This window comes from Haemorhous mexicanus, chromosome 15, assembly GCF_027477595.1.
Source record: "Haemorhous mexicanus isolate bHaeMex1 chromosome 15, bHaeMex1.pri, whole genome shotgun sequence".
In the NCBI taxonomy this organism is placed as follows: domain Eukaryota; kingdom Metazoa; phylum Chordata; class Aves; order Passeriformes; family Fringillidae; genus Haemorhous; species Haemorhous mexicanus.
The window spans coordinates 4932073-4947244 of record NC_082355.1 but is presented as its reverse complement, the minus strand read 5'-3'; the positions used below and the strand labels follow the sequence as shown (position 1 = coordinate 4947244).

At 42.9% G+C, this 15172-nt stretch overlaps 1 protein-coding gene across 8 annotated transcripts in view; it reads left to right on the top strand.

The window, feature by feature from the left end:
• SGCD (sarcoglycan delta) overlaps window positions 1–15172 on the top strand; it is a 316880-nt gene that overhangs the window by 221654 nt on the left and 80054 nt on the right. For all 8 annotated transcript variants that reach the window (XM_059859830.1, XM_059859823.1, XM_059859824.1 and 5 more), the window contains one exon: window positions 11790–11891. In XM_059859830.1, coding sequence (XP_059715813.1) covers window positions 11790–11891 — 102 coding nt within the window. The remainder of the gene's footprint in view (window positions 1–11789; window positions 11892–15172) is intronic.

The following is a 15172-nucleotide window of genomic DNA, read 5'->3' as shown; positions in this document are numbered from 1 at the left end:
GGGTTTTTTTCTTTTTTTTATATTTTATTTTGAAAAGGATGCTGTTGACCGTGAGGAAATACTTAAATAAGCTTTTCATTTAATAGAAATACCCTGTATTTAAGCAATGTCTTTCATTTTTAAGAAATTACTGTCAAAGTCATTTTGACCTGCAGCATTTGCTGCTTGCATTTGGTAACAAATGTTGGGAATAAACATGATGACATAATCTCTAAGCATTAGATGAATAAACATGGTTTTCTCAGGAATGTCTGCTACAGCCTACAGCAACTTAGAACACTAATTAAAGTAAGAAAATGTTGTCAGTCATTTCATAATTTAGAAATTGTTTGATAAAGCAGAAAGCATCCCATAGGAGGGCATTCTGGTGAACTGGTTCCATTCCCCTTGTTAGATATTTATTCCCCATTTTAGATATTTTTTTAATATTTCCTAGAATATGCAGTGTATTGCACTGGTTGCCTGGATTGCTTATGTCTTTAAGACCCCACCAATAACTGAAAGGAAGAAATCAGATTTTTTTTCATAAATCTTGAGTGAGAAAAGGGCAGTGATATGTAGCCATAGCCATAGCTATGAGCTGTACATTTTTAACAGTGTCGACAAAGACAGACTGGAAACAAGCAATTAGAATAATTAACATTTACATTAGTACTTCTGCCTTGATAACAAGTCACTGACCACATTTAGCACAGTTATTCTAATTAATAGTCCCATTCAGGAAAGCTATTTATAGGTGCAGTATTTTACCCAAGCATGTAAGGGCTTCACAAGGTATCCAACAGCTGGCATTGAGTAAAACATTCAAAGGCATATCCCCAGTAATCCATCTCAATTCCTTGTTTATTACCTTTGCAGCTTTCTAGCACTTTTGTCAATAAGATATTGCTTCCAGCAGTTCAACTTTATTCTTACATTAATATCCCAAATTTATCATAGGGTTCTAAATTTCCTCTGGTCACCAAAATGTCCCATTGAGCCATTTAAGCTCCTGGAAACTCCATTCTTTATTGGCAGCCTGGGAAAAATATTTTTTGCCCTCTATCCCTGAGTGTTTTGAGATTAAATTCACTAACATTGTCAAGTTAGGTCAGCGAGGAAAGCAAAAACAAGAGAGAAAAATGTTGTTCAGGCTTTAGGGGGATTCAGGGAAGGGGAGGAGGGGACAGAGGTGCAGAGCTCCAGCCCTGCTGTCACAGCTGTGTCCTGGGCAGAGATGCAGATGTGCAGAGAGGGACTGAAATCTCCTGGCTTCAGGCAGACTGAAGGCAAGCTCTGGGTGCTCACCAAAGGGAAATACAAGTGTTAGCCTCTGTGCTTTTTGTTCTTTTAGTGGATAAAAGTTCCTTCTCCAGCAGTTCTGGTCCCTAACCAAGTGCAGCGTTTGTTGATGAATGTGTCCTTATTCCCCAGAGGTCCCTTCTCTTGGAAAGGAATATCTTACTCAGGCAGTAACAAGCACAGGCTGCCAAAACAGCCAAAAAGCTGTAAGAAAAGTCTAGGTTACCCTCGCAGCCCTGACTGGAACATGATGGAGAGCTGAGTTGCCTCTTGCTGCCTCTGAGCCAACCCCACTCTGCCTGCACAGCTGTGTGGAGGAGCATGGCAGTGACCTCCCAGCCAGCAGCACTGGCTGACCAAAAACATTTCATCAAGTTCATTATTTTAATGTCAATTTAGCATTTTTTAACTCAGCCTGATGCTGTCTCTCATCTCCCTGCCTGCAAGCATGCCAAGCACTGGGGCTGCCCTGTGGGACTGGGCTGCAAGGGCTGCAACCTCCTCCTGTGCTGTTTGTTCATTTTCCTTGCAGAGGTCCCAGGGAGCATAACCAGGGGCTTCTGCCAAAGCTTGCAGACACCCAGTGGGGAATACAACGTGATGAAATTGCTGGCATCATGTGCTCTGCTCACCCTTGCTCATTCTGCCAGGCTGGAGGGGAGGGAGCATCACTTCTGACTCACGAGGGTGTTGCTGCTAGGCTGTGCCCAGGAGCAGTGTTTGGGCTGCAGGAATGCTCAAAGGTTCTTTGAGATAAAGGAAATCCAGATCTGAGACACTGAACATTTATTTTGAAAGATTTTGTGATTTAAATAATCTTGGTGCTGCTGGAAAAGATTTTTAAAGCTGAGGTGAGGTTGCACGCAGTGGGTAAATTAATAATTATGCAGGTTGTGAGTCACTGCATTTGTTTCTGCTGGTGTCATGTTTCAAAAAGGAGCAGAATAAGGAGGAAATGCTAATATCCCCAAAGAAGACATATTTCTGCAATGAATGGGCACACAGAGCTGTGCTCTCTAAGGGCCAAAGCACAGTGAGAGCCATCACTTCCCTGTGGCTTTAAAACCCTCTGTTTAAAAAAAGTATTTTAAAAAGCTGCTGTCTCTTGCTCTGCTGCCACTTGCTGATGCCAGCTGTATATTTTTGCATGTGATTTTTGGCTATTTTAGGTAACCACCTGACTTTCATACACATAATATTGTACTCCTGAATTCCAACAGAATCTCTTGGCATCTGGTGAAAGTCCCCTATGACTCAGTAAGCACCCACTCAATAAATAATTTGAAATTAAAAGCATCCCTCGCATGAGTTCTGGTTTAAAAAAAAAAAAAAAGAAAAAACCTTTATTGTCTTTCTTTTCCTCAGAAAGTAAACAGTGGGAAAATTATCTCACTGTTGCTTTGCAAATGTATAATCTACCATGATGATAATTTTGGGTATTGCATCAGGAAGTGCTGTCCTGCAGGAGACCTCTGGATTTGGGTTGATGGCCAGCAAGTTCCTAGTTCCCTTGCTGTTCAATCATCATTGATTTCAATCTAGTAAACACTTCTGAATGTGCATTAGAAAGCTGTGAAGAAGACAAGGGGCATTTAGCATAATGCATCTTCTGGCAAGGAGGCAGAGGGAAGCAAGCTGCAGGGAGATGAGAGAGGAGCTGGAGTCTGAGTTACTGGCATTTGAAAGTTGCTAAAATTAACCTGTTGTTTCTCATGAGCAGGATATTTATGGTTTCTCTGCTGCAGCACTGTCACACGGCAGGGTGTGAGACAAACCATGGCTGTGTTTCCATTGGCAGTTTTCTCGTGTGACTCTTGGTGGATACCTGACTTGGTGCCTCAGTTTCCCTTTGAGGGGAGCCTGGTCTAGGGGTGGTTGAAATGAGAGGATCCTTAGGATCCCTTCCAACCCAAACCATTATTTCATCAGTGATTTCCTGCTGCTGCTCCAGGGCCAGGTAGCAGGTGGGTGTAAATTGATGGAGCAATTTGAAATTGATATCTGCACTCCACGGGTCAGATCTCATTCTTTGCCCACCATTCGTGGTGGTGAGTGGCCCTAAAAACACTCATATCTTTTTCTCTATGAATAATTATTTACTGGCAATTGTTCAAAAAGCAATGGAAGCAATATCCTTATTTCAGCCTCTCTGGGAGCAGCACTTTCAGTTCTCTCATTTCTTTACCATCCCCAGAGCCTCTCTTGCTAAAAAAAATATGTCATAGACACACTGTAGATAAGTCTGGAAGACAGTTTAAATTATTTTTCTGTATATTCTGATAGTGAAAGAGCAAAATAATATATTTTTTTGTGACAAATAACAGCTATAAAAATTCATTGGTGGTTCTTTGGCAGTGAGGGCAGTTTCTTAACCATGGGACTATGGATTCCTCTTAAAAAAGAGAAATCCATAGATTTTAAAGGAAATCTCCTTTACCTACCTGTGTAAATAAATTGCATGTGCTCTATCTCCAATCTCTTATTGAAAGTATGAGACTTGATTAAAAAAAAATCATTAAGATAATCCCTGGAGTCACTCCATGTGGATATAGTTGGAATCACATTTTTAAAATATACTTTATTTAATGATATCTTTTTATTGACTGGCAACCTGTTTGTTTTCTTTTTCACTCCTGTTGCACTTTGAGTGCACTTTGCACTGAGCTCCAGGTTTACTGCAGAAATCTGAAGGCATCCAGAAAAGATTCCTAAGTCACCTTAGAGGGTGACTTCACCCACAGCAGTGGGTAAGAAGCACTTCCAGGGAGTGATTTGGGTTCTAGATGGACCCTTTTGCCATTTTCTCTCCCCTGAGTGCAGAGGTAGCACAGGGTGATTATCTGCAGTGCAGGCTCATCAGTTAATTGCCTGATACTGGCTGACTGGGGGCTCAGAAGTGATTAATTAAGGTGCACTGAAAATATTCCTCCCTGCCCACCCTGCTATCTCCTGGCTTCTGGAAACAGAGGAGGTGATGGTGGAGTAGATGAAGGAACTGAAAATGCACATTGACATGAGTACCCCCTTTGGGGGCTGAGGCTGCTGTGGCAGGGAGTTTCTCACACAGAGCTGGGGTTGGGAAGGTCCGTGCTGCTCCAGTCAGTGCCCCCACAGCCTGTAAATCCACCTGCTGGGATGGGATCATCACATGTGCCTTGGGGATGGCACTTGGGAGAGTGGTGACAGCCCTGCTGGGTCTCCTCACCTGTGCTTTGGGCTCTCTTGGGTGGTGCTGTGAGGTTTGGATGGGACTGATACCACAGCAGGTTTGCATGGGCCTCATTTCTTTGCCCAGACCTGGTGCTGTGCTCTGATTAATGCCCCGGAGCTGTTTTGGCATGTTCACATCAGACAGAAATGACCCAATAATTGGCCCCATTTCTGAGAGCTCACCTTCAGACACACCACAGCAGAGCTGCTGCTTTCCTCCTCACACTGGCAGCCCTCAACCTGCAGCTTCATTGCTGGTAGGGGGAGCTGCTAAATGCTGTGTTAGTCAGAAAAATCCTACTTCAGAGTGTAAGGACAGAACACAACAGGGATCCACTAAGATAAAAGGAAAAAAAAGAAAAATTCCTTCTTCTCTCTGGAAACTTCTTTCAGCACTATAAAGATGATTAGTCCAGTCAGCCTTGGTGTAACTTGGAGCAGCAATGCCACAGAGGACTTCGTGTCCAAGATCTTTATATTCTGAAAAAAGAAGTGTTTGTTCTATTCTTCATTTGGTGATTGACAGATTATCATAGTTAAGGAGCATTAGGCCATAATTTGTAAGAACTCTTTCTGCACCCTCTGCATCAGTGGGTTTCTGTGCTGATTTCATTATTAAATCACTGCATTAGAAGACTTCTTGTTCCTATGAGTATAAAAATCTTTTTTTCCCACTTCTGAGTGAGCACAAATCTGTGCAGGATGGGACTTTTCCCTTTTAGTTAGCATAATTATGGTAATGAGCTGGACTAAAAAAGATGGAGAATTCCAGGGACACATTTGGAACGTATGTTGATGGTAAGATGTGAAACCTTACTGTTTGTCTTGGAGAAAAAAAGCAGAAAAGTGCTCAAGAGAGTGTGGCTCATTTCATAATGCTGCAGTGCCAAAGTGCTCTGTAACAAGGAGTTGGAGGGGTGAAAGCCAAGTTTCCATCTTTTCCCTGCTGTACCAGTGGAAAGGGAAATTATAACCCTAGAGGGGAATTCTGCATATGATGGTTGAGTTGTAGTAACAATGCTGGGATTCATAATCAATTTCTCCAGAAATCTGCTAATCTTTTTCCCTGCAAAATGTACTCTCAGGTGGGGTGGCTTAATTCATTGAAATCCTGCTTCTGTGGTGCCACACCTGACTATATTTTGCATAAGCTCACTTTGCTTTGGAAAGAAATACCTCCTGCCTAGAGTAATTCCAGCACTATGCAGTAAATCCAGAGCTGAGCTTTCTTCAAGCTCTGGCTGAAGGATTTGTTTAGAAATTGTTCCAACACTAGTTTGGAATTGTTTCAAGGGGTGAGATTTAGTTGCTTTGGTTGGTTGTAACTTACTTGAAACAGTAATTGGAAAACCACATTTGAGCCTGTTCTTCCTGTTCATTAAGACTTTTCTCCTTAACTTCCACCAAAGCAAATTTATCAAATTTATTTATTTATTTATTTATTTTCCCTTCCACATGAGCTTCATGGGGCTCTCTGAGTATGTTTTGTCATGGATGGTGTTGGCTCTGGGGAGCACCTGGGCAGTGTGGAAGGAACAGACAGAGGAGAAGGGTGCTGTGGGGATGTGCACATGGAAATCATCCCTAATGCCCTCCCTAATCATGTGAGCCTGATGGGAATGAAGCCAAGGTGTTCTGCATCAGATCTCATTGCTGTGGCTGGCATGTCCTCTCAGTTCTTGTGCTCTTCTTGTTGTATCCTCTTCTTGTTTTCTACCTCTGTTTCTGCAGTCAAGCAGAGGAGCTGAAAACCAGGAGTTCCCCTGGAGAGGAAGGGCTCTGAGCTTTGCAAAGGCTTTGGGCTGAGTTTTACACTCACCATCATGGTGTGCAGGCAATTCCCTCTGCTTGCCCAAAGTTCCTTCCCAAGCTCAAAAAAACCATCTGGATTTCCTGTGGCTGTCACAAATAACTTCATACCCCTGGAAGGAGCTGAAAGTGCCTACACAGCTCACACTACTTCAACATCAGCTTGCAGAAGTCTTTTTCCAGTGGGTGACTCCCACAGCTGGTCTGGGTTCATTCAAATCCCTGTCTCCTGTGACTGATGGCTGCAGCACCAGAGATTATTTAGAGCTGTCACCTCACAGGCTGTCAGGAGGTTCTGGATGGAGCCTTCTGCAGGGAGCAGTGAGTTAGCTGATTGCTGCTCTTGCTACTTCTGTGATGCTGTTTTAGTGCACTGCACAGCTGCAGGACTTTAGCTGTGCTTCCCCAGTGTCTCCCTGCTTCCCTGGAGAAGGATAAACACTGTCCCACAGTGATCCAAGGCACTTGGGGTCACCTTCCTTCACCCCCTCAAGTCTCAGCAGAGTTTTCCTGCCCTGTGCCTGTTACCTTTAGAGGCAAATGCTACCAGCAAGGCATCAGGCAGGGACATGTGAGGTCAGGAAGCAGAGGAAGAGGGAGGTGATGGCAGTGATGGACATGAGACCTCACAGTGCAATTCCCAGCATAATCCTGGATCTGGGATACACAGGGATATGGTTGTGTATGCTGTGTAATGCCTTGGATTTCTCTGCTGTCCACACAAACTTGAGTCTGTACATGAGGTGTCAAAGCAAGGTCTTATGCCAGAGGAAGAAGTTTTCCACATTATCTCCTTACCTGTCTTGCTCTGGACCAAGCTGTATAACCAGATTTAATTTTATAGGACTGGTGCTGCTGGTAGGTGGCTTCCATAGGAAAATATTGCTGCTGATCCACAGCTGGGTACTGGGATCCTTATTAAGATGATGAATTAGCTGAAGAAAATGAGGAGAAGGAGGGAGGGCAGATGCAATTAGAACAAGTTTGAGGCTGTGAGGAACTGGCAATGATGTGTTGTGTACCTGGAATCTGGAAACATTTAATATCAAGTCAGAGAGACAAGGACAGCAGAGATATCTTCCCAGGAGGGGAAAAAACCGAGGTCACTTGCCTTTGCTGAGGGTTTTTTCCCTAACGTTGGCTGTATTGAGCTATGTAATAACTTGCACATATCTGGAAGCAATGCAGAGCACAGCAATCAATAATACAAGCAACGATAATCAGGTGTTTCAGCCATCTGACACAAGCAGTCTCCAAAGATAATTCTCTCCCACAGGACATTGCTGAACATAACTTCAGTTTATTCCTAGCAAAAAAATAAATGCTTACCTGCTGTGCAGAGACAAACCTTGCCAACCATTCTCCTCCTGAAAACTGGAAAGGGATGGAGGTGCAGGGAAAACCAGTGGGAATCAACCACTGGAGCTGGTGGTGGCCAGCAGAGCTGGAGTAATCTGTCACCAGTGTCCTTAAAAAAATTCTTAGAAAGACCTCAGTAAACAGGAAATTTGTTCAGCCATGCCAGGAGAACAGAGGGAAGCACAGATGAGTTCAAGGCTGCATTTTGTGTTTGTAAAGGACAAAGGATCCTGGCCCAAGGGACACAGTGAATGTTTGTCACTGTCACCTTGGTTCTTGAGTGGGTTAAGCTTCAATGTGAGCCCAGCCTGGTCTCATAAAGCTGCCCATGAATGAAACAGCACTGAAAGTTCCCCCTGCCCCTGTCTGTAATCAACCTAGATCAGTGCAGCCAGAACCAATGCCAGGTATTTATTGTAGAGGTAGAGAAAAGTTTGGGTTGGGAGGGACCTTCAACACCATCGTGTTCCACCCCCTGCCATGGGCAGGGACACCTCCCACTATCCCAGGTGGCTCCAAGCCCAATCCAGCCTGGCCTGGAACTCTTCCAGGGATGGGGCAGCCTCAGCTTCTCTGGGTACACTGTTACAGGGCCTCAGCACTCCCTCAGGGAAGAATTTCTTCCTAATATCTCATCTAAACCTACTCTCAGTTTTAAGCCTTTATCACAGCAGTTGCATGTCTCTGGTTAGGGTGGCTGTTTTTTCTTATTCTGTTAGCTGGATCTTCCTGCTACCAGACTTGCAATTAAAAAAAAAAAAAAAAAAAAAAAAAAAGTAAAATTAAAGTAACCCAAGTTTTTAAAAAATAAAACAAACAGAGGCTGGGCTTTAGCCACTTGTGTGGCCATTTTGCCAACCAAAAGGCAGAGGAGCTTTGGTGATCAGACACCATCAATGCTGAGCTCTTCCCCTAAGAGTAATACCATCATTCATAATTGGCTGTAAAAATGAGATGCTTCTCAAGCTACTAAAATCCAAAATTCCTTTCTCATTCAGCATCTCCAAAATGACATTTATCTTATTCAGGATTGCTATCCCCTTTCAACCCAGAGCAGTCAGCAATAGCACATAAATTTTTATGCCTGTCCAGTACAAGGCACTGCATAAAAAGAGAGAGGGTATAAATGATGTAATTGATGTGAAAGTTTTTGCCATGCCCTCCCAAAAAGCAGAAAAATTCACTGGAGGTGCTGAAGGAGGAACTCTGTGCCTCCTGTTTGGAGCTTGCCTCCTGGGAGCTCCCACAAACCAGCCATGTGCCTGTATTATAAAGCCATTCACTCTGCTGAGGAGTCTATTAGTAAAAAGGAGAGAAACAATGATTTTCAGATGGCAGAGTATGAAATAATCAATACTTCTCCTTATTCACAAGCAGAAGAGTGGCAGGTAAGGATTTATACCAGTCACAGACACAATGCTTAATAAAACATCTTGGTCTTTGTCACTCTAGGCAGCTTTTTGCCACATTTTATAGGTCACAGTCCATGAAATTTCATAGGAACTTTCATATCTATTCTCTGTAGCAGAATATGACATTTATTTGTTATTAAACTATATAATTTAGGGAGGATGAAGATACTTTATCCAAAACAACATGTGAAGTCGTCTTTCCAGCAATGATTTCTCTCTAATATATCTGTATTTTGGGACCTCTATGTAATCCTGTGAGCTTCTTATTTTTTTTTAATGGGAAATAATAGGGGAATATAATTCTATAGTGATTGTATGATAAGAGGCCAAGATATTTGTTAAACTCAGGGCACAACCTTTGCTTGTTTTTTCACCTGCTGAGCCAGACTGTCACCACACAAAACTGTCAGCTTTAATCATGAGAAACATGAGCAGTGGGGAGTTAATCGTGGTAAGTCAGTGCTGAGCATTGATCCACTCCCAAACACCTGGAAGTCAGGAGAGGATTTGTGGTGGGCAGAGCTTTTGTTGCTTCTGGCAGATGCAGGAGGAGGGAGAGGTGAATGTGGAGTGGAGGCTGAGAAGGATTAAAGATTGGGAAAAAAGCATGGGGAAATGCCTCTTTCTCTCCAATCCCGTGGGTTTGTGAGAGGATTCACCAACTTTGATTAATCAAATGTGTCCTTGATGTTTTGGTTGTAGTACATTGTCCCGTAGGCCTGATAACCTCCTTGGGGTGTGTAGGACCTGTAGGACCTGCTGGCTGTCAGCTAAACTCCCCTTATGTGTGTTTTTAATATGTAAAAATCCTTTGGACCATGCTTGGGAGACAGAGGGTGAAGGAGAGGACAAAAACAAGAGAAGAGTGGAGTAGGATTCTGGATCTGTGTCACTACAACAGAACAGGCTTGTGAGTCATCAAAATTGCTGGTTTGCCACAGCTTCAGTGCTGGCTTTAAAAGTGTCTTTTTGTCCCTAGGTCCATGTCATGGAAAAGTATTGCCTCACTTCAGCTGGGGAGCCAGCCCTGGAGGGGTCAGCACTGCGTGTCCACGGAGCTGGTCCTTCTTGCAGCTGGCTGGGGCACAGAGCAGCTTGCCTGACCTGCAGATTTTCTTATTAAAACCAGGGAAGACACTGCTGTGTGAAAGCCCTCAGGGCTTGTAACCTTACTGAGATAATCTATTTTGGGGGGGGAAGAAAAAAACTGTAGAGATTTTTTAGCAGCCCAAAGCGTGTGAGGGTCTGTAGATAGCTGTAATAATTCCTGCTCGCTCAAATCGCAAAGCACACTGCTATCAAAATTTAATCTGGGCTTTTTGGTGAGTAATCATATTTCACTCATTTTCCTCCATACTTCTGCTTGAGATAAATGAACCCTTTCTGTGCCACCACCAACCCAGAATTCATAGGCCAGTATTTTACACCTGTGGCCAACAAATGTGGGGAGTGACATTTCATGACCCGTCTCAGTAGCATTTCCAGCATCTGCCTCTCAAATTCGCTCACAGCCTTGAGTTCAAAATGAGAGGACAGCGGTCACTTTATCAGCCAGTATCACCTTTGTTCATGAGACACCAGGATCTGGCAAGAGCAGTCTGAACTTGGCAGGGAACTACCTGGGGATGGCTCTTCTTGGAAAGGGAGAACCTCTGGCAGGTGACCAGTGCTGCTGCTGAGCCGTGCCATGTCTCTGATTTCCATCCCTCCACATTCAGGCAGCAGTTCATGAAAATCTGACTGGGTTAGATCTCCTCTCTCTTGGAGAGATACTGCTCCTCATCGGGGGCTGGAGGTGCTCTCACAGTGGGAGGAAGAGGAAATCGACAGGTGGGGTTTTCATGTTTGCATCTGGATTGGAAAGCATGCTAGATGCATATCCAAATACACGTGGTTTTCCTGGATTTTCCTGGTCTCCTCTTGATCTTCTTACACCTTCTACCCAAGTGTATTCCCCTTTGCTATAAAACCCCCAAAACAGCTGTGAGTTAGGCATGGAGGTGCTAGTTTTACTTCCAATCGTGGTGATTTCAGTTAGTTTTTTGCTTAAAGGTGTTCTTCAAATCATCTTTTTCTCAGAAAAAAACAGTTTACCTCAGTCCTTGCAAACTTTGACAATCCTCCTGAATCTTGGAAATAATACCTTACATTTGATGTGGTTTTGATTATAGATGTACCTGTGCAATTCCCTACTCACACTGTTTCTTACACACCCTTTCTAAGCAATTATAGCCTAAGTGAAGCTAAATCCCTCATCTTAATAAAAGTTAGAACTTTCGTGTGTCAGAGGTGAAATATATTTTGGTACAGTTCTCCTCTGTGTGAGTGTATCTGTACAGATATTAATCACATATTCTTTACAGGGATTTGCTGTGATTGAGCAGGTATATTATTATATTATAAAGGCAGGTAGTGAATATTAGAGTGAACAGTTCCTGTTAACACAGAGCATCACTGCCTCTCTGTGAGTAGAGAATGACTTAGCTTAAAGGAACATCTTTAATCTGTGTAAATGGTTTACTGGGGGGCATTGCAGAGAGTTCTGAATAGAAATTTTTTTTTCCACAGAAACTGAGCTACAAGGATAACACAAGTAATTGCATTCTCTAGTGCCTCCCAGTGCTGTACATGTTATCTTCAATGGGAAAAATCAGCTATTGGCAGCCTGGTGAATTTAATTGTAACTAATAGTGTTGTTTCTTTTTGCCTGTCTTTCAGGATGGAATGGGGAACCTGAGGATCACAGAAAAGGGTCTGAAGCTTGAAGGAGATTCAGAATTCTTGAAACCTCTCTACGCCAAAGAAATCCGATCAAGACCAGTAAGTTTTTGGGAAAGGAATAAGTTTGTTTCTGTAGCCCTTACAGAAAGAAACCATGAAGTGGCAGGGTGATGTGGCTACTGGATTGCTTTGGCCATTGGCCTCTCTATACAGGTGCAGTTTGGGGAGTGTGGCTTTTAGGGCTTCATCCAGACACTGCATCCTCTGAGCAGCTCCAGAGTTGATACCCATGGCTCTGGTTTGTGTAAGCCACAGTTAAAACTCTTCCAGGACCTCTGAAGTTTCACACTGTCTTTGCTTTCTTTTGAGGTAAATCCTAAAGAACCCTCAACTGGAGGAGCTGTTCTTTCTGAGGCAGAGGGGTGGCTCTGAAATCCAGCTCACTTTTAACCAGTTACTTACCTGGATAGCAGAGAGGTGGTGCCTTGGCACAAGGGCCTGATCTGTTCTTCATTAGCACAATGAATTTATGTCCTCAATCCTATTTCATGTTGGTTTAAAAATACATGTAGTTAAAATTCAATGCTGCTAAGAGTGACTGCTTGACAAAAGTGGCAAGAATGTTAACTAGTGGAAATGAGAAAGAACCCAAGTGTGATTGAAATAACCTTTTCATAGCAGCACTTCATTGGCTGTTGGTGACTTTTGGTCTTTCCAATGCAATCCTGTATGGCCCAAGCAGCTTTAAAATAACTGAAACAATTACAGAGTTTCCAGGATCTGTGTCAGAAGATATCATCTGTCTTGTTTCCTGATCTAAAGTGTTAATTTGAGTCAGATACCAACCTTCCCTTTTGATAACAGTGGCAGATAGCTAATTAAATAAACTTAACATCCTTTTATCTTAGCATTTCAGTGCTCTTGTAGAAATTGGAACTTGGAGCATAATGAACAAAACAGCCAATACCATACCCCATTTAATTATTGAAGGTTGTAACCTCTGTAAGATGGCTAGGAATTCATTTGAACAAGCATAATCATTCAGGAAGAAAACTTAATAAGAAAACCTTCATATCTATAAATGCTTTCAGCCCTGAATTAAAACAGAACCTGTTAAACCTTACATGTCACTCACCTTTTAACATAAAATATGTGGGAACCAGGTGCAGCAGTTGGTTTGATAAATAGGCTGACAAATCACTACCTACATTTCTTTTTCTCTAGTTACATTGATGGAAATAACATTTGATTGCTAAGAGAAGTGAGAACTACTTCTTGCTACTGGGGAGTTTACTGTTTTCATATTATCATATTGATCTACATTTTAATACGTCAGGGGGTACAAAAGGTGTCCCTTTCCTGGGGCTGTGGAAGTAATTTCCACACACCATTGACAGATTACTGAATGCCAGGAACAAGAGGTGTAAGGTAAGGCCTGTGTGTGTTCCTTGCTTTATTCCCCATCCAGGATTATTTTTGCTGTTAGCTGGAGGAGGGTGTAGCTGCCAGCCAGAAGCTCTGATCTGCAGGCTGGGGAGCTGGAGCATCCCTGCTGCCCTCAGTAGATGAGTCCTGCAAACTGTCTTAGCCACATAGTTGCACAAACCATGCACATCGTTCCTCTGACTTTTGGAATAAACTGGAATGGCCTGTGCTGGATTTTAGGTTGCTTGTGGTAAACCTGGAATTATTTTTGAGCTGGGGGCAACAGCAGAGATCTTAATGCATTCAGACAACTTCTGCTTTCCTGTGCTGTGTGTGAATTTGGCCTCTTGAAAGCAAGTGAAAGGATTCAGTCAATCAAAGGTTTATAGTTACAGAATATTTGAAAATATTGTTAAATAATCAACACCCAGTCTTTTTAAAGAACAGTAGTATGATCCAGTGTTGTCTTGGAGGGAAGCGTGGTAGCAGTTCCTGAACCCGATGAATATTGTTAAAATGAAGTGCCAAACTCAGAGCTCAGAACAGATGAACATCCATACTAATTCTAGAGTGAACTTCCCTGGCTTTTCAGAAGTGCATAATGCAGCTTTAAATATGTGAAGAGTAACAGAAACAAATATGACAAACAACATAGTAAAGAGCATCCCAGAAATAATCTGACATCTACAATTTTTCATATGCTTAATTAAACAACCTAAGAGTTGTGTACAGTAATAAATAATGACTTCATATAAACTCCAAAGACTTTTGGATGCTGGTTATTTATAGAAGAATAAATTTATTTTTTAAAATAAACTCAACAAATTTAACTTCAGTATTGTTCTGTGTAGTGGGTGAAGGAGCATTGCTGCTGCCTGGAAATGGCAGGGGAAAAATCACTTTTCCTGTAAGTGGCTGCAGTCCAATGAGCTCTATGCCCTGGATTTTCCCACTTTGTGTCTCTGTGGTACTGTTCCCCCATGTGCTGCAGAGCTGCACACAGAGCTGGGAAACCCCTGCTAAAGTATCTTTGAAATGGGAATTGTGATTATTCTTGAAAGCCTGAATTTGTCACGGGTGCCTCTTCTTCTCTGCTGCATCTCTTGAATCCCAGGAAGTTGGTAATTAAAATTACACACAGACTTGCTTTCCTAGGAGCTCTGCCTTCTGTTTTTATGATAGTTTTGGATTTCCACTTAAAAGTGGATTTCTTTTTCCAATTGATTTGGCTGGAAGGGAAGATCCAGAGTTAGAGCGGAGGAAAAGTCCTCCAATGTCATCCCTAGAGACTGCTGCGTGGGCACCTCTGAGCTTCTGTAGTTTGTGCCCTAAAGAGCCCTGCTGGGTCCTGCTCCCTTCATCACCTCAGCAGACAGAGGAGCTGCACTGAGATGTGCTTCTTCTTCCAACTGAAATTCCAGACTTTAGCAGAAGGATTGGATGGATGTGGTTTGGCCCCATGCAGAGAAGTCACTGACATGGCCTGACCTTAAACCTACTGCCAGCCAGTTTCTCCCTGCATCTGACACCCCCAAGATTTGCTTTCTTTTCCCTTCACCCACTCAAGAGTGACCCCCCAAATCCCTTCTGGTTTTATATGGAGGAGAGGATCTCTGTTCCTGCTGTTTTCCATCCTAGTCCTGGCTCAGTAGTACTGGATTTGTAGTATGGGTTAGGAACCTGTTTTCAAGCATCAGAGCTTGCAAAAAATTATAACCTTGCCATTTTACAAGCTAAAAGTTTATCTGGAGGTTAATGAGTGGGTGGTAGCAGTGTTTGTGCCCTTGCAGCCTACTTTTAAAGAAAGGAGATGGATGTGTTCCCTTTTCCCAGAGTGTTCAGGGCATCCTGAACTCCCAGCTGAACATATTGCACGCTGAACAGTGTTTTTGCCTTGCATGGAACATGAACATCTTGCTGCCTTTAATTAAGAAGATAGCTGGACCATGAAGTAT